Raw genomic sequence first — 22,901 nt, 5'->3', positions numbered from 1 at the left:
ATTGCTTAGTACCAACACGTGAATGCCACTATTTCACCTTTATGGATATCTTGCCATGCTTATCATTGTTGTTCATAGATGTCATGGCTATCGGTTGCTTCCCTCACTTGACAGCATAAGATGAAGACTTTCAGTTGGATGTAGCTCAAATCATCCAAGTCCTGCATCCTCTGTGTGTAGTGTCTTCAGCAGCAGGTGCTTACCTTCAACATGTGAGATGCAACCAAGGGCAGCAGCAATAGCCCACATGGCCTCAGGGGTCATTCGCACATAACTAGAAGGCCCATGAGAGAACACAGCCTGACTTAGAATTTCTAGAAGGACATGTCCAACTCCCCAACACTACAGAGTAACTTCCATCTACCAGAGACCTTTCTAGGTCACAGCTCAGGAGGTTTCCTGGGTCCCTACAGCCCTATAGGTCAAACTCTAGGTCATCCAAACTTCCTGAGGCCATATGTAGGGTTCCCAAGTCCAAAGGACAAGACAAGGACCCTGGTAATATATCAACAAGCCCTGATTTCCTGGGATGTCTGAAAATTTTCTATGTTAAGTAGCACAAATTCTAACTGATCTCAATAATAAAAACCTAGAGTCAGATATCTGGATAAATACTGAAAGATCAGAGAAACAGAGCAGCCAGCCACTAGTTCTTACCTCCACTCAACCCTCAGACCAAGGGGGCGATCCTATCCCTATGAATCCTCAGACTGAATGCTGTCTCTATAAAACCTCAGACTGAGTGGGCAATCCTGTCCTTACTGTTATCATCCAGGCAAACCTGGCACACTCCTAAGGAACTTGGCACAGTCTGTCACCCCTCTGCATATGGCAAGCAGTACCCTTGCTCAACAGGCACAGGAGGTCCCTTTAAGATTAGAGCTCCACCCCACTCCAGCTCTCTCTTTCTGCCATTTCTCTGAGGAAGCAGATCTCTGTCTCTCTCTGTCTCTCCCCCCTCCCTTCTTCCTTCTTCCACTCCCTTCCCCAGTAAAACTTCCTTCCTGTGTAAGTTCTGCCTGATGACGTGTTTGTCCCTCACCGGCCACGGGATCCCATGCCCTGCATATCATAACATCTGCGTAGTCTCAGAATGAATGTTGTCTCTACAAAATCTCAGACCAAATGGTCGATCATGTCTCTAGGAATCCTCAAAGTGAATGCAATAAGCTCCTGTCTCCTCCCACCTTATATTCCTCTCTCCATCCAGCCATATAGCTCCTGTCTCTACCTCCCTAGTGCTAGTATTAAAGGCATGTGACTCCCAAGTACTGGGATTAAAAGTGTGAGCCATCACCTCCTGGCTCTGTTTCTCTGTTAGACTAGATTAATCTCATATAGCCCAGGATAACCTTGAACTCACAGAGATCTGCCTGCCTTTGCCTCCTAAGTGCTGGGATTAAAGCTATGTACCACCACTGCCTGGCCTCTGTGGCTACCTAGTGGATAGATCTGCATGCTGATCTTTAGACAAGCTTTATTTGTTAAATCACAAACAAAATATCACCACCATGTTTTCATGTTTTACTTTTACCCCACTATCTGTATAGTCTAAAAGTCTTCAGGTACAGAATCAAATGACATGGCTCATGATATTTAAGGAAGTGTGGTGTCTGCAAGCTTGGGAATATACTGGGTTCAGTTGTTTCCAACCATGGTTTACCTATTAGATCACCCTAAAAGTTTTTCAAATTTTGGTTCCTGTCACTTGGCCAAGATTCTGTTGCAGCAGAGGTGAATCATATCATCAGTCATGTTTCAGGTCACTGGCTTAGAACTGCCTTATATCACACCCTGACCACCAGGTCATTTGTTTTTTAGTATAGAGGCCAGTAAGGAGAAAACAGTGGGACAGGCTATCTGCCAAGGCCACACAGTGCTCTGTGCAGAACACGTGACTATCACCTTGATATGCTATATGCAGCCGAAGGAAAAGTTGCCTCAGCTAAAGCCTCTGCATACCAGAGCCATGTGTTCCCCTCAGAAAACTCAAAGCTGCTCAGTCCTGTGACACCCTGTGGTTCTAGGTTGGCCAAGTTCCATCAAGGTGGAAACAAATATATGTATCACATATCTGATACCATACAGGACTGCCAGGTCCTCTAGCACAAGATAATGATGAGACCGATCAACTATTGATAGGAAATGTGCTAAACACATCAGAATTTCATAAAAACAAAGCAAAACACCAAGTAAATAGCAAAAGTTTGGAGAAAAATAGTTTTCCATTACTTGGCAACAAGCCAAGGAAATTATAAGGAAATATCCTACTTGTTCTTTATAAAACCAAATTCCACTCCTGCAGGAAGTAACTCAAAGAGTACACAAAGGAATGAAATCTGGCAGATAGATGTGTTCCATTTTAGGCAAAAGCCACTCCTAGATATGAAACCTGTGTGAGATGCACAACTGCAGAGACTTTCTCCCATTATGTGAGCTGTCCCTTCACTCCCTTAACTCTTTCCTTTGCTGTACAGACTTTTGACTTTATGCGGTCCCATTTGTTAACTGTTGCCCTTACTTCCTAAACAACTAGGGTTCTGTTTGGAAAGTTCTTGACTATGCTGTATCTTGATGTATTTTTACCTGCTTTTTTCTCTGACAGTTTCAGAGTCGGGTCTCATCCAGTAGTCTTTGACCCACTTGGTTTGATGTTTTTGCATGGTGAGAGATACTTTCATTCTTAATTTGATGCTTTTGCAAGGTGAAAGATACTCTCATTCTTCTTCATGTTCTCTCTCATTTATGGTTCCTGTTGCCACATAAGACCATGCATATATTTATTAAATGAAAATGTAAGTGGAATCATCTCAGGGAATAAAAGGGGCAAATTCATTATGTAAAAGGGCAGAGTACAAAACTGAGCCACAATCCTGTAGACAGTCAGGGATCTAAAGCATGGATCCTTAAATTCCTACCTTCAGATGTCCTACTGAGTCACAGAAACATGTTACATAGGATCATGTTTACACATTGTAATACATTTTCATAGTCTCATAATATAAATAAAACAGATCACCTACATAACTACATGGTAACTAGTAGATATTTTTATTATAGTAAATGATGGGCTCCCTCACAAATACACATTCTAAATTAAGTTAATTGAAGACAACTTTCTTCCTTTCTTATACCTTTGTTGGGGGTTGGGGATTTTTGTTAAATTGTTAGGTTGCTAATGTTTTACTTTTTTTTTTTTTTTTTATTTATAATTTTTTTTTTTTTTTTTTTTTAAAAAAGGTACTTTTATGTGAAAAAAAATTTTTATACAATATTTTGGGGTTTTTGCGCCTTTTTTTTTCCCATTTTTTTTCCTTGTGGGGCGCTGTCTTTGGGGATTCGAAGAAGATTCAGATATCCTAGCTGTAGTCTGTAGGGCTGTTTTGGCCAGCTGTTTGGAATGTAGGATCAGCTTGTACTCTGTTTCAGGCGGTCTGGTGTGATCAAACCACATTAGTCTGGAAGGAATCCACATCTTTTCATTTTCTGTGGAAACAAAAATAGAAATACTTTTCCCCAGTAACTTGTTCTTCAACTTAAATTTTGGAGTCAAAGCGTTTTTTTTTTTTTTTTTTTTTTTTATTATTTTACATGTCGATCCCAGTTCCCTCTCCCTCCCTCCCTCCCTCCCCCCAAGCCCTCCCTCCCTCCTTCCCTCCCTTTTGCCCTCTCTACCCTCTCCCATGCACTCTAAACACCCTCCCCTCCCAACCCCCCACCACAATACAATATGTAGGGGAATGCCATCCAGTTGGGGTCATGTAGATCTGACAGGTCCTGTGAAGTAGGGACTAGGGCTTCTCTCCTATCTCTAGAATAAGGCAGTTATCCCTCCATGGGGGATATGTTTGCAAAGTCCTTTTGTGCACCAGGGATACATCCTGGCTCCACTGTCTGAGGTCTCTTAGACTGCTCAGACCTTCTGGCTGAGACCCATATTCAGGGGGGTCCGAGTCAGACCCCTGTTGGCTTCCCAGCTATCAGTCTAGTGGCCCTTAGCTCCTCCTTGTTCAGGGAAGCTGTCTCTATGTACTTCTACCGCATGGTCTTGTCCTCTCCATCTGCTTCTGGGTTCTAGTTTGACTCCGTGTTTATGTATGGGTGTTTGCTCCTGTTTTCAACAGGCATTAGTTGAGGACTCCATGGAGAAGTTAGTTGTTGATCTCACTCTCCGGGAAGGGCATTTATGATAGCCTTTCCACGGAAGCTGAGATTGTTAGTTGGGAGCAGTCTTGTAGTTCCCTCGACCTTTCTTTGTGTTCAACTTTATCTTCAAACCAATATTGGCTCCCTCTTTTATGTTCTCTCTCTCTGTCTCTGTCTCTCTCTCTCTCCTTTCCTATTTTCCATTCCTAACCAGGCTCAATCCTCCTGGTCGCACATGCCTTCCTCTCCTCCCTCTCATTTTCTCCTACTTCTCTCTCCATTAGCTGTCCTCCCCCACTATACCTGAGGTCTGGGGGACTTGTCCCTTCCCAGTTCTGTGAGGGACTTTATATGAATCTCTTAGAATACAACTTGTATCCTAGTTCCTCTGGTGATGTGAATTATAGGCTGGTGATCATTTGATCTAGGTCTAAAATCCATATATGAGTGAGTACATACTGTGTTCCTCTTTTTGTGACTGGGTTACCTCATTCAGGATGGTTTCTTCAAGTGCCATCCACTTGCCTGCGAATTTCAAGATACCATTATTTTTTTCTGCAGAGTAGTATTCCATTGTGTAGATGTGCCACATCTTCATTAACCATTCTTCAATTGAAGGGCATCTAGGTTGCTTCCAGGTTCTTGCTATTACAAATAGTGCTGCTATGAACATAGTTGAACAGATGTCTTTGTTGCATTGATGTGAATCCTTTGGGTATATGACTAAGAGGGGGATTGCTGGGTCCTGTGGTAAACTAATTCCCATTTTCCTGAGGAACCGCCATACTGATCTCCAAAGTGGCTGTATGAGTTTGCACTCCCACCAGCAGTGAAGGAGTGTTCCACTTTCTCCACATCCTCTCCAACATAAGTCATCACTGGTGTTTCTAATTTTAGCCATTCTGGCAGGGGTAAGATGGTATCTCAAAGTTGTTTTGATTTGCATTTCCCTGATAGCTAAGGATGTGGAGCATTTTCTTAAGTGTCTTTCAGCCTTTTTGATTTCCTCCATTGAGAATTCTTTCTTCAGTTCTGTACCCCATTTTTTTAATAGGGTTATTTGGTGTCTGTTGACTAGTTTCTTGAGTTCTTTGTATATTTTGGAGATCAGCCCTTTGTCGGATATAGGATTAGTGAAAATCTTTTCCCAGTCAGTGGGCTGCCGTTTGGTCTTGTCAGCTGTGTCCTTTGCCTTACAGAAGCTTCTAAGTTTGAAGAGGTCCCATTTATTAATTGTTTCTTTCAGTGTCTGTGCCCCTGGAGTTATGTTCAAGAAGCGGTCTCCTATACCAATTTGTTCAAGGGTACCTCCTACTTTCTCTTCTAAGAGGTTCAATGTGGCTGGATTGATGTTGAGGTCTTTGATCCATTTGGACTTGAGTTTTGTGCATGGCGACAGACATGGGTCTATCTGCAGTCTTCTACACACCCTCATCCAATTGTGCCAGCACCATTTGTTGAAGATGCTGTCTTTGCCCCATTGTATAATTTTAGCTGTTTTGTCGAAAATCAGGTGTTCATAGGTGCGTGGATTAATATCAGGATTTTCAATTCGATTCCATTGGTCTACCTGTCTATTTTTATGCCAATACCAGGCTGTTTTCAGAACTATAGCTCTGTAGTAGAGCTTAAAGTCAGGAATGGTGATGCCTCCTGATGTTCTTTTATTGTATAGGGTTGTTTTGGCTATCCTGGGTCTTTTGTTTTTCCATATAAAGTTGATTATTATCCTTTCAAGGTCGGTGAAGAATTGTGGTGGGATTTTAATGGGGATTGCATTGAATCTGTAGATTGCTTTTGGTAAGATTGCCATTTTTACTATGTTTATCCTACCTATCCAAGAGCATGGGAGGTCTTTCCATTTTCTGGTATCTTCTTTAATTTCTTTCTTTAGAGTCACAAAGTTCTTATTATATAGATCTTTTACTTGTTTGGTAAGCGTTACACCAAGATACTTTATGTTGCTTGTGGCTATTGTAAAGGGTGATGTTTCTCTGATTTCTTTCTCTGCCTCTTTGTCGTCTGAAAAAAATAGGGCTACTGATTTTTTTGAGTTTATCTTGTATCCTGCTAGTTTGCTGAAGGTGTTTATCAGCTGTAGGAGTTCCCTGGTAGAGTTTATTGGGTCGCTTATGTAAACTATCATATCATCTGCAAATAGAGACAGTTTGACTTCTTCCTTTCCAATTTGGATGCCCTTGATCTCCTTTTGTTGTCTTATAGCATTAGCTAGAACTTCTAGTACGATATTGAAGAGATATGGAGAGAGAGGACAGCCTTGTCTTGTTCCTGATTTTAGAGGAATTGGCTTAAGTTTCTCTCCATTCAGTTTGATGTTGGCAGTTGGTTTGCTGTATATTGCTCTTATTATGTTTAGGTATGTTCCTGTTATCCCTGACCTCTCTAATACCTTTATCATGAAAGGGTGTTGAATTTTATTGAAGGCTTTTTCTGCATCTAGGCAGATAATCATATGGTTTTTCTTTTCAGTTTGTTTATATGGTGGATCACGTTGATAGATTTTCGTATGTTAAACCATCCCTGCAATCCAGGTATGAAGCCTACTTGATCATGGTGGATGATTTCTCTGATGTATTTTTGAATTCGGTTTGCCATTATTTTATTGAGTATTTTTGCATCGATGTTCATCAGGGATATTGGTCTGTAGTTTTCTTTCTTAGTTGTGTCTTTGTGAGGTTTGGGTACCAAAGTTATTGTGGCCTCATAAAAAGAGATTGGCAATAAACCTTCTGTTTCTATCTTGTGGAATAGTTTGAGGAGTAGTGGTATTAGTTCTTCCTTGAATGTCTGGTAGAATTCTGCACTGAATCCATCTGGCCCTGGACTTTTTTTTCGTTGGAAGGCTTTCGATGACTGCTTCTATTTCATTTCGGGTTATAGGTCTATTTAAGTTGTTTGTCTGTTCTTGATTTAATTTTGGTAAGTGATAGTTATCCAGAAACTTGTCCATTTCCTTTGAATTTTCAATTTTTGTGGAATACAGATTTTCGAAGTATGACCTGAAAATTGTCTGGATTTCCTCTGTGTCTGTTGTTATGTTCCCCATTTCGTTTCTGATTTTGTTAATTTGCATGTTCTGTCTCTGCTTTTTCGTTAATTTGGATAAAGGTTTATCAATCTTGTTGATTTTCTCAAAAAACCAACTCTTTGTTGCATTGATTTTTTGTATTGTTTTCCTGGTTTCTATTTTGTTGATTTCAGCCCTCAAGTTGATTATTTCCTGGCGTCTGCTCCTGCGGGGTGAATTCGCTTCTCTCTGTTCTAAGGTTTTCAGTTGCGCTGTTAATTCATTTATGTGACTATCCTCTGTTTTCTTCATATGGGCACTTAGTGCAATGAACTTCCCTCGTAGCACTGCTTTCAAGGTGTCCCATAAGTTCGGGTATGTTGTATCCTCATTCTCGTTGAATATTAGAAAGTCTTTAATTTCTTTCTTTATTTCTTCTTTGACCCAGGAGTGGTGCAATTGCACATTGTTAAGTTTCCATGAGTTTGCAGGTTTTCTGCTATTTGTATTGTTGTTGAATTCCAATTTTAAAGCATGGTGGTCCGATAAGATACAGGGGACTATTTCTATTCTCTTGTATCTGTTGTGGTTTGTTATGTCTCCTAGTATGTGGTCGATTTTAGAGAAGGTTCCATGTGGAGCAGAGAAGAAGGTATATTCTTTTGTCTTTGGATGGAATGTTCTATAGATGTCTGTTAGCCCCAGTTGAGACATAACTTCTGTTAATTCTTTTGTTTCTTTGTTGAGTTTCTGATTTGTGGTCCTGTCTAGTGTTGAGAGTGGTGTATTGAAGTCTCCCACTATAAGTGTGTGAGGTTTTATATGAGCTTTGAGTTTTAGTAGTGTTTCTTTTACGAATGTGGGTGGCTTTGTATTAGGGGCATAGATGTTCAGAATTGAGACTTTGTGTTGATGGATTTCTCCTGAGATGAATATGAAATGACCGTCTTCATCTCTTTTGACTAGTTTTGGTTTGAAGTCTAGCTTGTTAGATATTAGGATAGCTACGCCTGCTTGCTTCTTATTTCCATTTGATTGGAAAATCTTTTCCCAACCCTTTACCCTGAGGTAATGTCTATCTTTGGAGCTAAGATGTGTTTCTTGTATGCAGCAGAAGGATGGATTCTGTCTTCGTATCCATTCTGTTAATCTGTGTCTTTTTATAGGTGAGTTAAGACCATTAATGTTGAGGGTGAGTAAGGACCATTGATTGTTGATGGTTGTTTGATTTAGGTTTGTTGTTGGCAGTGGTATTGTGAATATATTTGTTCTGCTTCACCCTAGGTTTCTGGTGTAGTTGGATTATCTGTTGCCTACATTTTTGTGGGCGTAGTTACCTTCCTTGGGTTGGAATTTTCCTTCCAATACTTTCTGTAGGGCTGGATTTGTAGATACATATTGGGAAAATCTGGTTTTGTCATTGAATATCTTGTTCTCTCCATCTATATTGACTGAGAGTTTTGCTGGATATAGTAGCCTAGGCTGGCATCCGTGTTCTCTTAATACTTTTAGAACATCTATCCAGGACCTTCTGGCCTTGAGGGTTTCCATGGAGAAGTCAGGTGTAATTTTGATAGGTCTGCCTTTATATGTTACCTGTCCTTTTTCCTTCGCTGCTCTTAATATTCTTTCTTTATTCTGTATGCTAGGTGTTTTGATTATTATATGTCGAGGGGTTCTTTTTTTTGGTTCAGCCTATTTTATTTGGGTTGTGCTGCTTCTTGTTTTTTGACGAGGTCCTGCTTTTGAATTTTTGAATATTTTTTTATATTTTTTTTGTGTATATTTTTTGAGCCCTTGGGTTGGGCGCCTTCCCTTCCTCCTCTCTCTCTTTTTTTTTGGTGTTTTGTTTTTTTAGCGTTTTCCCACATTTCGGTTTTTTTGTGTTTAGGTTTTTTTGGGTTTTTGGTTTTTTTGGTGGGTGAAATTTTTTTTTTTTTTTTTTTTTTTCCTGCGATTATCTTTTTTTTCTTTTTTTTTTTTTTTTTGTTTTTTTTTGGGCCGTGGTTTCCATTTTTTTGCCAACTTTTTTATTTTCCAGTTTTCCTTCCATTTGTGTTGCTTTTTTTTTCTCAATTTCGGTTTTCAAATTTTGAACCGTTTCCTTCACCTGGTTAATTGTTTTTTCTTGGCTTTCTGTACTTTCCTTAAGGAATTTGTTCATTTCTTCCACTTTTTTGTTTGTTTTTTCCTCTATTTCTTTAAGGGATTTTCTCATATCTTCTTTGAGGGCCTCTATCATTTTTATGATGGTGATTTTTAAGTCGTACCCTTCTGCTTCCTCTGCTTTGTTGTTGTGTTCCATTCTAGTTGGTGTAGATTCCCTAGATTCTGGTGGTGTCATGTTTGTCTTTCTGTTGTTAGGTGTTCTCTTGTATTGCCTTCTTCCCATAGTTTCTTCCTGTAGGTGTTGGTGGTGTCTCTTCCCTCTCTCTATGGTCCTTCCCAGATGGGCTTATGTGGATCAAAGATTCAATGTCTGTATCTCTGTGTGGTCCAAGCTCTCTAGGAGGCTTCTCTCTGGCCAATAGCCGGCAGAAGAGGACGAGGGCTGGACTGGAACTTGAGAAGGTTTTGCAGGGTAGTGGGATCTCACTGGAAACTGGCGCTCTACAGATGAGACCTCGTTCTTTGGCAGGGGCCCGGATTTGTGGGTCAAGGATCTTGCCTGCAGGAACTCCAAGTGGACCTGCAGAGATAGGGGGATCTCTGGGAGGGGCCTGGGACTCCAGCAGAGGACTGGAGGCGGGGTCAGGGACCAAGCTGGTGGAAATTACAGGTGGTCCCATGTGGATAGTCAGGTCTCCTTTGTTTGGAGTTGCTCCGAGAGGTCTCCGAAGTAGGGTGGACTGTTGGCTCCACCCTCTGTCCCAGTGCTCAACCAGAGCGGCAGGACCTTAGGTGGGGTAGGGCACAGGGTAGGGGAGGGTAGGCTGGAGGTTGGGATGGGTGGGGGTGTATCAGAGCTCCAAGGGTGCTCTCAAAGGGGACCGGGAGACAGGAGCAGCAGGATCAGGGGCCAATCCAGGGAGTTCAGGCGGGGGAGGGGGAAAAGAGGTTGAAGGGGACAGGCAGCCCCGATTGGGCCCAGACTCACCTCTGGCCAATAGCCGGCAGAAGAGGACGAGGGCTGGGCTGGAACTTGAGAAGGTTTTGCAGGGTAGTGGGATCTCACTGGAAACTGGCGCTCTCCAGCTGAGACCTCGTTCTTTGGCAGGGGCCCGGATTTGTGGGTCGCTAATTTTTTACTTTGATATATATATATATATATATATATATATATATATATATATATATATATCTTCCTCTCTCTCTCTCTCTACACACACACACATACACACAAACACACACACACACACAGTTATACCATTGGAACAACCATAATATTTAATTAGTTATGTTTCACCAACCCTTTGAGCCGACCTCCTAAAAATTAATATTCATCTGAAGAGTTTCTAAAGCATACTACCAGTCTAATTTCCTTACTATCAATCCAAAAAAGTTAATAAACTTAACAATGAAGCTGATGGTCTCTGGGTATAAGAATTAGAGTAGAGAGTTCTAATGAACTTGGCACTGTCTATGCATACAGAATAGGCAGGATTTTAAAGTTCTACATCTTCATTGTTTCAAGCACACATTCACTCCATTTCAGATTATTTAAAGTCAATCCCCTGCAGTTGCTGGTTAGATTGGCATTTCATTATACTTGAAGTGGCATCTTCAACTCCCTCCTGCCTCTTGTAATTAGCCAAGAAAAATCCAGAGCCAAAGGAAATGGTTTACAGGAGTTCACCAGCTCTTCAGTTCACCCTGGAACTAAGCAAACTCACCAGGGAACACACTAGAAACAGCAAAGAAAACACACGTAGGTGCATCTCTCACACCTGGCTCTTGAGGAGAAATTAATCTAACCTAAAACTTTGAGTTGACTCCTAGAAAATATTGTAACTCAATCCAGGCTTTTTAATTGCTTGACATTAACAGATGGTGAAAATTTAGAAAGCTTTTTAAACTATAATGGACAACTTTCAAGGCCTGGAAAATGTTACATAGTATCTTTGGAGAATATAAGGACCATGTAATTGATAGAGCTATATGGACATAAAGTACTATATCCCCTGAAAAATCTACCTCCCAGGTGGGATAGTAAAGTTCCTTATCTTTGGACAACACTATAGAAGCTGTGAGTATTGCTAACTTCCCTATTCCCAATGTTACCGGCCACAGAAAGCTAATATTGGAAAAGACCCCCCATCTGAATTGTGTTAACTTAAACCCAAGTTATCTCAAGTGTTTTTAGTCACATGAACTATTTTCATTGTGTTTGGTTTTATCATCAGTATAATTGTCATATTCATCATCATCTCCACTGTCATCATCACCACAGCCACCTTTATCATCACCATTACCATATCCACACTACCAGTTGCAGCACCACCATGATTACCATACCACCACTACTGTTATCATTAATACCTCCACAGTCACTACCATCTTCACTGCCATCATCAGCATCTTCCAGTTTGCATTCACGTTTGCTTATTGCTTCCAGGCTCAGTTCATCACCTTGGTTTGTCTTTCCATGGGCCATAAGCTGACCCAACAGCCTAATCCTAACCCTAACCTGTGTATGTGTGTGTGTGTGTGTGTGTGTGTGTGTGTGTGTGATTGCTGCACAAAATAGTGAATTCTGTAATGATGTTTTCCACATCTGTATCATTGAAGTTTGCTCATATCCACTCTCATCCTCCCTTCCATTCTTCCATCCTACTGGTCTCCTTCCCTCCAAATAATTCCCCTTCTTTCTGCCATATATAAAAATCTGGATTTCCTCATAAGGGAGAAACGTTCAATATTTGGCTCTCTCCCCACATCACTACCTCTTGTTCCCCCACATAACCCCTTTCTACTTCCATGAGCTACATATTTTTTTTTTAGATCTGGATTCTGCATATAAAAGAAAACACAATGTTTATTGGGAATTTGGCTTATTTTGTTTAGCATGATTGTTCCAGCTTTATTTCCTACTGAGGTAATAAAAGCAACTTCAAGGGAGGAAAGCTTCAAGGGAGGAGCAACTCCTGGTTCCAATCCTTCACTGCAAGAAAGTTGGGGGGAGGAGCTTGAATGAGCTGGTCACATTCATAATCAGAACAGAGAAATAAAGAATGGATGTGTGCTTGCCTTTTAATTGATACCAGAGTCAGTCAATATTAATTATCAATGATGACCTCCAGTTCCATCTACTTTCCTGAAAAGTATAGATTTAGCTCTTCTTCATAGCTATATAAACTTCCATTGTATGTCTATACTACACTTTCTTTATTCATTCCTCTGCCTGTGGGTATCTAGACTTCACCAGCTTTTTCAGACCTGCTGGCTTTCACAACTCTTACAGTCTAGTGGCTAAACACCATTGAAGACCCTATTTTAAGAGGAAGTACCCATGTCACAGTGACGTTAAGTAGCTATCCCACAGTTACTCAGCTAGTAAGTAATGACACCAGGATTAAAATCTAGACCAGCTTGAGAGGCAAAACCCAGGCAACACCTGTTTCTAATGACCTGAAAGCTAGGTGTGGCTTTATAATTGTTAGTGGCTGGGAAAAAAGTGAAAAGACATTTCTGAGCTAAGCCTCCCAGACCATGAGCAATTATCCCTCCTGTAGGATTGTAAATGATTTGTAAAATTTTCTTTAGAATCTACATATATGAAACATTATGGTCTATGCCTTTCTTTCTCACAGTTACCCCTCTGGGTTGCATCCATGTAAACCTTGAGCTGGGAACTATTCTTCCCCTTTTCGTTCATCCTAGAAAAGTTTATGTAAAACTGGTACCATTATATCCTTAAATGTTTGGTAAAGATTATTTTAAACAAATCAGAAAAACTGAAAAGAAAAATACAATATCCTTGGGTATTCCTGGGGATTGTTCAGGACTCCCCACAGAGGCATCTCCAATCCCTTATAAAATTGCTGTGGTGTTTACACATAACCCATCACATCTTCCCATAAGCTCTAAATCGCTGCGAGGTTACTTATAACACCTAGCACAATGTAGATATGCTTTTTAAAAATAACTGCTGTACTATATTGCTTAGGGAATAATAACAAGGACAGATGCAATTTTTAAATCAAATGTTTTGAACCTCGGTTGGTTGAATACATAGCTTCAGAACCTGTACATACTATGATCTGACTATGATTCACAACTTATAAAAATTACACATTTAAATTTTGATGTCCAAAAAATTGAGTGTTAGATTGATTCTTTTGGCTTTGTACATTGAAAATAAAAGGTAAATGGAGACAGTGTGGTCCCCAGAGTCCCTGAGACATTTGCCCTCTGCCCTTAACAGGATATCTGGCCAATCCCAGGCTAAATCTGCAGCTCAGATCTTAACCATTTCACTGTTAAGAGTAAATTCCACTCTGCCTTCACTTCTAAGACTTGTCTCCTGTGCCTGGGCTGCTTAAATCGGTCACACGTCTTTCTCTGCCTCCACAAACAAACCCTTGTGTCTCTGGACCACTATCCCTGCCATCTTTCATGGTCAATTCTTCTTTCCTAGTGAACAGCACCAAACACATCGTTAGGAAGTTCCGAGGCCACCTGCGTACCAAGATTGAGTCTGGGGAAGGGACAGTCCCTGTCCGGAGCCCCAGTGCAGTCCAGACGTGGGATGGCATCCTGCTGGGGGAGCAGCTAGTCACCATGTCCTGCACAGACAAGATTGCCAGGTAAGAGCCCAGTTAGTTGTTCTGTTTCAAAAATCAGCTATAGATCTCAATGAGGACAACAAAACAGCAGGTCCAAACTAGATCTTCGTATTGAACCCACTCAAAGAAACATGGTGTTGGTCATCAATGACTCAGGTGCCTGAGGCATTGGTCTCCCACGTGGATGCATGTTGTGTAAGTGCACACATGTGGGGGTGTTTGATGACCAGAAGCCAAAGCTCAGTGCCTTCTTCAGTCATTCTCCACTTTGTCCTTTGAGATGGAGTCTGTCCTTGAACCTGGACCAATTTGGCTAGACTGGCTGACCAGTGAGCCCCAGGGGAATTTGCCTGTATTTGACTCCCCAGCACTGGGATTACAAGCCCACACCACCACACTGAGCCTTTATGTGGGTTTTGAGGTGTCAAATTCAGATCCTTACGGTTGAACAGCAAGAACTTTACCAATGAAGCCATGGTCCTGGTCCCCACCCATTTGTCATTCCATATGCTTGAGGAAAAAGCACCTTTTGAATGAACATACCTAGCAATTTCAAGTTGACACAGCAAACATTCAAAATCTCTGACCCAATGATTGATTTTTCTTCTGTTACAATGTAAATTGTAATAATTATTTTTATAAGGGGAAAAATAAGCTTAGATTTGACATCTCTGGATGCTGTGATCACTGCCAGGGACTGAGTGTGAAGCAAAGAATGTTTTTCTCTGCCACATCTCTTACTTTGCACCAAAGGTTTTTCAAACACCTCCATAAGCTGTTCTCATCTAGGTAAACAGGAGACAGAATTTTCCAGGAAGGGCATCTCAGCATCCTACACAACTCCTGATGGTTGAGAAAGGCCTAAGCTGGGTGTGAGTCACCCCACTCCCCTTAGCTTCATCATCATGCCCAAAATCCACTCCCTGCCCCTTGCCCACCTCAGTTCTGATCCTCAAAGATGCCACACACTGCAGGAACAGTTCCATAAACCACGTCTGGAAAATACTTTCAATATGTGCATTGAGGTGAAGGGTCGTAGCAGCCTGAATTTGGCTGAAAGAGTCATAAAGTTCCAAGGTACCCCAACCATAACATAAGATGATTAGAAGAGAGAATAAGAGTGCACTGGAGACAGCTTGGTGGTTAAGCACTCTTGCTGCAAAATTATGAGAACTGGAGTTCTTATTCCAGTGCCCACAAAAAAATGCTGGGAGTAGGAGAGATGGCTCAGAGGTTAAGAGCACTGGCTGCTCTTCCAAAGGTCCTGAGTTCAATTCCTAGCAACAACATGGTGGCTCACAACTATCTGTAATGAGATCTGGTGCCCTGTTCTGGCATGCAGGAATATATGCAGGCAGAACAATGTATACATAATAAATAAATTAATATGTAAAATGCTGGGAGTATTGCAAAGGCCTGTAATTACAGCTCCAAGAGATCTTATATCTTCTTCTGGCCTCTCTGGAAGCACAGACACATGCAGCCATGCATATACATATATAAACACACACACACACACACACACACACACACACACTAACATAAACTCAAGCATGCACACACATAAGTAAATAATAAATAAAAAATCTTTAAAACTGAGTGAATCAGAAGCTCATTTGGAATCCATGATAAGTGCACTGATCTGTAGTTTATAAACTAAGTGGACAGAGGAACTGGCCATTTTAAGCTAATGTAGTCTCTAAGCAAGCACATACCCAAATATCCCAACAGTTTTGCTGCCCCCAAATTTTCCTATGTGGGTGTGTCTGCAGCCGCAGCTAGTTCAGAAATGAGAATTCCAGTCTTGAATGGAATGGAGAAGAGCTGGAGAGGCTAAAGAGAAAATCAAGGCCAAGGACCCAAGGAAAACAGGAAGCATCTTACACACAAAGTCCTCAGCTTCCTCCCACTAATACAGGATCTAGAGTCTAAGACAAGCTGTCCCCTACAACCCTAAGAGATCCTCCAGTAAGTTAAAACCCCAGGAGGCACTGGGCTGTGTGCCTAGTACCTATATAAGACTTGGGGTGTCTTATGTGCTCAACAAAGGTACATGAACCAACTGAGCTATGCTAACTTCTGCACCCTGAAGGACTGCTCTACTAGGTGTCTTTTACTCTACTAAAGAGAACACAAAGCCAGGGGGCAATGAGGCTTAAGTTCTTCTCACATTTCAAGGTGGGAACATCAGACACCAAACAGTTCAAAGTGCCACCCCAAAGTCCAGAAGCCAGCACCCCAGGTCTCCTTCTCTACCCTACTCTGAGGATTCTGAGGCTACAGGGCTTGGAAAACGTGAGCCTCTATCGACAGTTATTCCAAATTCTCATGGGAAATTACCAAGTAGCTATAGAAAAAGAGACCCATTTAGGCCCTGGCTTTGATTGCCCCTGGCTTGGCAGAACAAGGAGAGGGCTAAATGACCATAAATCAAAGCACTGATTTCTGCATTGCCGGGAACAACCTATAGTCTTCAAGCAGCTCATCTTTGAAGAGAAAATGTATTCCTCTCTACAATATTTTCATCTGCTCTTGGAGTGAAAGGGAAAAAAAGCAGCAATTTTCACTTTAACAAAAATCCTCTTGATACCCTCAAATAATGCTAGTTTTCTAAGTTAATTCTATGGCTCTCCAGAAAAATGAAGTAAATTAATGCTACAGAAATGAAATCTTGTCTCTGGGATCTTAACATCAATAGACAGTAAATTAAACAGGGGCTACAAAACCCACCTTATATTGGTTGCTGGCAAGTCTATTGATGGTAATGCTCATAAGACAAGGCTTTATCTTTTTAATAAAATCCCCTTTAAAAAAAAACAGCAGAAGTCTGTGTTACATCATCTCCAAGGATAATCAAATGATATCCTGGATGGAAAAACATTCTAGACTGTTTCTCTTGATATTTTTGTTGTAGCTGTTGTTGTGGTGGTAGTGGTGGTGATGCTATTGTGGTGATGGTGGTAGCAATTTAGGAGTTTTGTTTGTTTATTTAGTTTGATCTGGATTTTAGATTTTTTTTAAAACCGAGTGTTTCTGTACAACCCTGCTGTCTCTGAAATCCTGGTTGTGTAGACACCAAGCTAGTCTTGAATTCAGATACTCACCTGCCTTGGTTTCCTGGGTGCTAGGATTGAAAGTGTGTGCCAACTCAGCTTTTTCTCAGAGGAAATGCTGTAGGAAACAGTAATGTCTCTGCTCCAGCTAGCTACACAGAGACCAAGAATCAATCCCCTGGCACCAGGGGGGTTCACATCACCAGTTCACACCATCCACCCACTTAGCTCCTCCTTGCTAGACATAGTGATGGTAGGAGGAGACAGGACAGACCAGAGGGGCTTGACGGAGGCCAGGGCTTAGAGGTGTCCTCACACCCCTTTTGTGTCCCCTTGAGGCCACTTCCCCAGTTTCCTTCTTCTGAGCTTCACTTCCTCTTCTGCCTCCCTTTCTTTCTCTTGTTCTTCCAGTCTCTTCTCTCCTCTTCCTCTGTCTTTCTTGTTGTCTCTGTCCCTTGTCTGTCTCTCTATCTCTCTGTCTAGCCCTCTCTCTCTGTTTCTTCTTCCTTCTATTTCTCTGTCTGTCACTCTCCATGTCTCTCTGTACTTGTCTGTCTCTCTCCCTTTGTCTCAATATTTTCTGCCTCTCTCATTTTCTTGCTGTCCATCCTTTTCTCCCTCACTTTCCTCCCTCCTCCCCAATCTCATTACTGCTCCACACACACTCCTCAACCAATGAATTCTGAGGCTCACAAAAACTGCTTAGCTTCACCTCCTCTCATCACCTAGTGTGGCATCATTTCCTTTCCATGCCCTGCAGGGAATGCTGGGAAAGTTGCAGCCTAACCATCCTCAAATTCCATCCCAACACACATCCTGTCTCCTACACTGAAATGGCAGGGATGCGGTACCTAATGCTGTTGCTTGTGTCTGGGCTTGACCTTCATGGGATCATTGATGCCACTTGATTTGCATGGTGCCTGTCACAGTGAGATGCACATGATGGCTCTTGATAAACAGTGCTTATATTGATAATGATGATGAGGACAGGGCAATGATGACCATAACAGTGACAGAAATAATACACCCACTCTAAACAGACCTATCTGAATCAGGCTAAAGCTACTGGCATAGAAACACTTCCTTTGGCGTGGAAGTGCTTTGGCTCCTCTACAGCTGACCCTGATCATAAGATATGTGTATGAGGGCTCATACACCATCTATTTCAGAAAAGAGGCACATTTGCTACTTTTGAGCAGGAACATATGTTATGATAACGGTTCAAGACCAATAGCATCTGCAGTGTGCATTATTTGTAGAAAGGCCTCACAAAGAGACAATCTGATAATGTATGTGTTCATCTGTTTTCTAGCCTGTACAAAAACAAAATTTCAATCTTGGGCTTAAATAATGCTCAAAACAGAGGGCTTTCACACACCAGTACAGATAAACTTTCTAAGCGAATATATTACAGACACTCAGTGCTCGGGAGAGTGAAGCTGAGTACACAAAAGCACAGGAAACATAGTATATAAAATACTGTGAGGGCACATTGGCTGCATAACCTACAACACATGATATACTGCACCCAGTATTACACCACATTGGAACCAGCTAGATTTGGGAACTTATTATTACATTTTCAAGCATTTTTGAAAGTCAGATGTTAAATACAGTCATTACTAAAAATGAAAATACACAACTTACAGCTAAATTTAAAAAGTAATAAACACTCCAAATTTGCCACTTCAGAATTATCTGACCAATACATGTGCTTTTGAAATTATTTACAGCTCTATTTCCTATAAACAGCTTTATAAAGTCATGAGCTGCTGGACAAACCAGTGCACCTCCTCCTAAGTCTGTACTCAGTAACCTGAAACTGTCGGCTTAAAATTGGTCAAATCATAGCATTTATACCATGGGAGCTGGCATAAGCTACAAGTGTGCTGCTTTTGAAGGGAAGGAACTAACTGCTACCAGTATATCATAAGAGCAACCATGTAGACAGACTCTAGAAATAGCTCATGTAAGGTTGGCAGTGTATCTGTCTGTTTTAAAGAATCTTCATTCTTAGAATTTATCCCTGAATAGGCACTCTCTCTCCCTCTGCCTCGTGTGTGTGTGTGTGTGTGTGTGTGTGTGTGTGAGCACACAAGTGCACACTCGAGCATGCATATACACGTACACATGTGTTCAAGGACACATGTACATGTGTGACCTCTGTAGAAGTCAGAAGTTGGCATCAGATGTCTTTCTCAACCACTTCTCCACCTTTTTTTTTCCTTTCTTTTTTGAGATATCACTGAGCCTGGAATTCCCTGATTCAGCTAAACTGACTAGCCAGGACCCCACCCCCACCCCAGTGCTGGTGTTACAGGCACATACTACCATCTCTGCTTTTGTTTTTATATGGGTTGGGGTCTTCATGTCTTAGCAACAAGCATTTTACCGACTGAGCATCTCCCCAAGCCCGTCTTTATCAGCACCACAATCACTGCCTGCGTATAGAGTTTATGAAAGAAGGAGAGCCTGTCAGGAAGGAGGGTGAGAAATACCAATCAGTGAGAGGTTGAGGTATTACACAAGGCCAGATAGCTTCAGATCTCCCATTAGCAAGTTCTCAGAGTGCCTTGCTAAGTTGAAAGGAAGCTTACAGTGAGTGAAAACACTAGCCCAAGACTGGCAGACACAGCCCTGTGATTGTCCTTATTGCTGATGTGTTGTGGCCTTTTTAGGGAGATATAAAATTTACCACTGTCTCCAAAGGGATAGCACCAACAACTGAAAGTGGTTTGTCCAAATTCATTCTGAGGGGTAAAATGGGCTTATTAGGGTTGCTATAGAATGTCCATCTATGGACAGCTAGATCTCCTCTCTACTCCAAACCCCCCATCTAGAAAATTCCTATTTCATATGGGCCTAAATCCACTGCAGAATTGACAAAATATAGATACAGAGTGCTACTTAGAGGTACTACAGTAGTGGTAACTATAGACTCAAGCAACATTAAGCATAAACAAAACCAGACTCTGGGAAAGACATGTTTATATGTGCTCCATCCTTGTCCTTATCAATGACTCTGCTGCTATCAGCAAATACTGCCTAGCCATGGGAAAGATGGTGTGCCCAGATTGCTGCAAGATGAAGTTACTCTAGCCAAGATTCAGAGGGTTAGTCTTGCTACGTGATTCCACTAGATTCAAGGAACCAACTCACTGGTTAGTAGTATAAGTACTACTGAGACTTATATTAAGAAGACATTTGAAACATCATGGAGAGAATCTAGCAGAAGAGAAAAGCCCAGGTTCTGACATCATGTTGCATCGTGTTGAGTCACAATGACTCTCAAACAGCACCAAGTGGTGTGCATGGGGGTCAGTGGTTGGTGAATATCTACTAGTTAAATAACTTAAATATTTTCCTTTGTCAGAAAATTCAAGTTATAAAACATTAATATATGCAATGCAATTGAGTATGGTATAGAAACTAATATTTTATTGTGTATATCATAGTAGTGTAGGTGTGTGTGGTGTATTACATCTTCATATGTGTGTATGTGTGTCCATGCAATGGCATATGCAAATGTGGGTGTGTGAATGTGAAAAGTAGAGGCCAAGGTCTGGTATATTCTTCAATCACTCCCCATCTTATTTTTCAAGACAAAGTGTCTCCCTGAACCTAGAGCTCACCAATTCAGCTCAGCTGGGTAGGCAATAAGCCCAAGGAGCTGCCTGTCTCTTCCTCCATGGCAGTAGAATTGCAGACATGTGCCCTGTAACCAGCTTTTTATGTGAGTGCTGGGGACCTGAACTGGGGTTCTTGCAAGCACTTTTGCCAACTGAGCCATCTCTCAAACACTTGAAAACTAGTATTCTAAAATATTGTAATCTTCCCATCAAAGCCAATACATTATTTGTGCTGCCTATAGAGTTTAGGAAGTTGTTAAATATCAACCAAACCTACTGATTAAGAAAATCAGTCTTACTCTGGAACCCAGTCTTACATATATCTCTCTTAATAAATGCAGTTCTGTTTGAGCACTATAAAAAATGAGTCTGAATGACTTTTTCTCACCTTTTATATCCTGTGACTTTCACATGTTAAGATGAACAAAAAAAAAAAAAAAGCAAAAAAAAAAAAAAAAACCAATAAAATAGCATTCCTAATTAAGGTGGAGGAAATAATACATCCTCTAGACAAATCTGTGGTTCACTTTGAAAGTTCCCTGAATATTAAAATGAAAATGAACTGGAGTCTGGTGTATCCAAGGATCCAAACAATTATACAGCTGTTTCATTTCCCACAAGCAGATCAAAAGTATTACTTGGGCTTCCCTATCTGTGATCAATGGCACCTACATGACAGACAGTATTGCTAAGTAATAACAGCCATTCTTCCAGGCACAGAATTTTTATGAGTAAAAATTGATTTAATTTTACAGTGTTAGTGTTATGATCAGTTTACAGGAAAGCAAGAAAATGATACAGAAAGCTTGAAATTCCTGCAGTGCTTTATCATAAACCATAAAATAACTCAGAACAAAAAAACCTTTAGTTGCCAATCAGCTAATGTTTGAAAGTATCCTTCCTTCTGTTTAGAGTTTGGGACTTTTACTAGAACTCCATCCTTCCTGCAGTGTGTACAAGGACAGTTAGTCCCCAAGATAGACAGTAGTAGCTCTAATTGTGGACCACTCTGATGGTTCTAATTCCTTATTGAGGGATGAGATCCTCATTGGAACATCAACTAATTCCCTTGAGGACCCATTTTATAGTTCTTTTTCATGAGACCTTAATGCTCCTCTAGGAAGCATCCAATAAAAGAGTCAGTCAATTTATATGTTAGGAGGGGGGACTCTTACCCATTACCTTCCACCCACTGCACTTTTTTTCACATGTATGTACATGCAGCATCTGCACAAATACACATTGACCCACATAGGAACACTCACATAGATACATACACATAAAAAATAAAAATAAAAAAGTTTAGCCAAAACTCTGATGCTAAACAACATCTTGTACATGAAGGCTGACTCACAAGTTCTATGTAGGTGGAACTAACCCCTTATGAGTGACAACTTTCACAGAAAAACAAAACTAAATCTCTGACCTAAGTGTCTCTGGAATCCCATCACTTGGAAGGCTGGGCCAAGAGAATCCCAAGATCAAGGCTATTGTGACTTATATGGGAAGGCCCTACCCTGTGAAGTCAATGCCTAGGATTACAGTTCAGTGATATTCAGGCTTTGGGTTCCATCCTCAGCATTGCAATTAATAATAATAATTTAAAATCCCCCACGTCAAGAGGATGACTCAGTCAAAAAAAAAATGTCAGGACATTTACATATGCTTTGTGATCTCAGTTCTCTAGAAGATGAGACAGGAAGACCCCATAATTTTGAGAAAAGCCTAGAATACCAAGGGAGACCAAGACCAACCTGGACTATATAATAAAGAAAAATTAGGAAAATATAAAAAATGTCAGCTAAAATTCCAACTGTCACAGAGAGCATTCACTAACTCTATGTTCCTGTTAATCTTTTTCTTAATTTACATTTTTTCCTACATCTGGGATTTTGTTGTGTGTACAGTTGGCTTACAAGCTGTTCCTCAAAACTACAACCATGGCTCTTGGTTAAAATAACAAGCACTTCAATGTGAGTGTATTACTGCTAGTATTTATGCTATCAGCTGCTTTACTTCCTGTTGCTGAAGGCATGATGTATTTCCAGGTCATTACTACTATGAGGAGTGCTCCCCCCAACCAAAACAAACCTTTGTACAAATACTTTGTTCTAGATGTCAGATTTCCTATGTAGGATCTGTGACTTCTCAAAAAAGGACAAAGGGCAAGATGGAATCACCTAGCATGTAGGCAGCTGAATAGACACCTCTAAAGATCTGTGCCATTCCAGAACCTATGACTCCAACTTTAAATGGAAGGATTAAGTCTGAGAGACTAATGGAAGCATGTATTCTACCTCAGTTGGCTTCTAAGTGCAAC

At 40.9% G+C, this 22,901-nt stretch overlaps 1 protein-coding gene across 1 annotated transcript in view; it reads left to right on the top strand.

Moving 5' to 3' along the window:
• Positions 1-22,901, top strand: part of Adarb2 (adenosine deaminase RNA specific B2 (inactive)) — a 548,969-nt gene that overhangs the window by 494,782 nt on the left and 31,286 nt on the right. Inside the window, exon 7 of the mRNA XM_051194782.1 lies at positions 13,752-13,920. Within this exon, the coding sequence (XP_051050739.1) occupies positions 13,752-13,920 (169 nt within the window). The remainder of the gene's footprint in view (positions 1-13,751; positions 13,921-22,901) is intronic.

Source organism: Phodopus roborovskii, unplaced genomic scaffold (genome assembly GCF_943737965.1).
Source record: "Phodopus roborovskii unplaced genomic scaffold, PHOROB, whole genome shotgun sequence".
Taxonomy (NCBI): Eukaryota; Metazoa; Chordata; class Mammalia; order Rodentia; family Cricetidae; genus Phodopus; species Phodopus roborovskii.
This window is presented reverse-complemented; position numbering and strand designations above follow the sequence as displayed.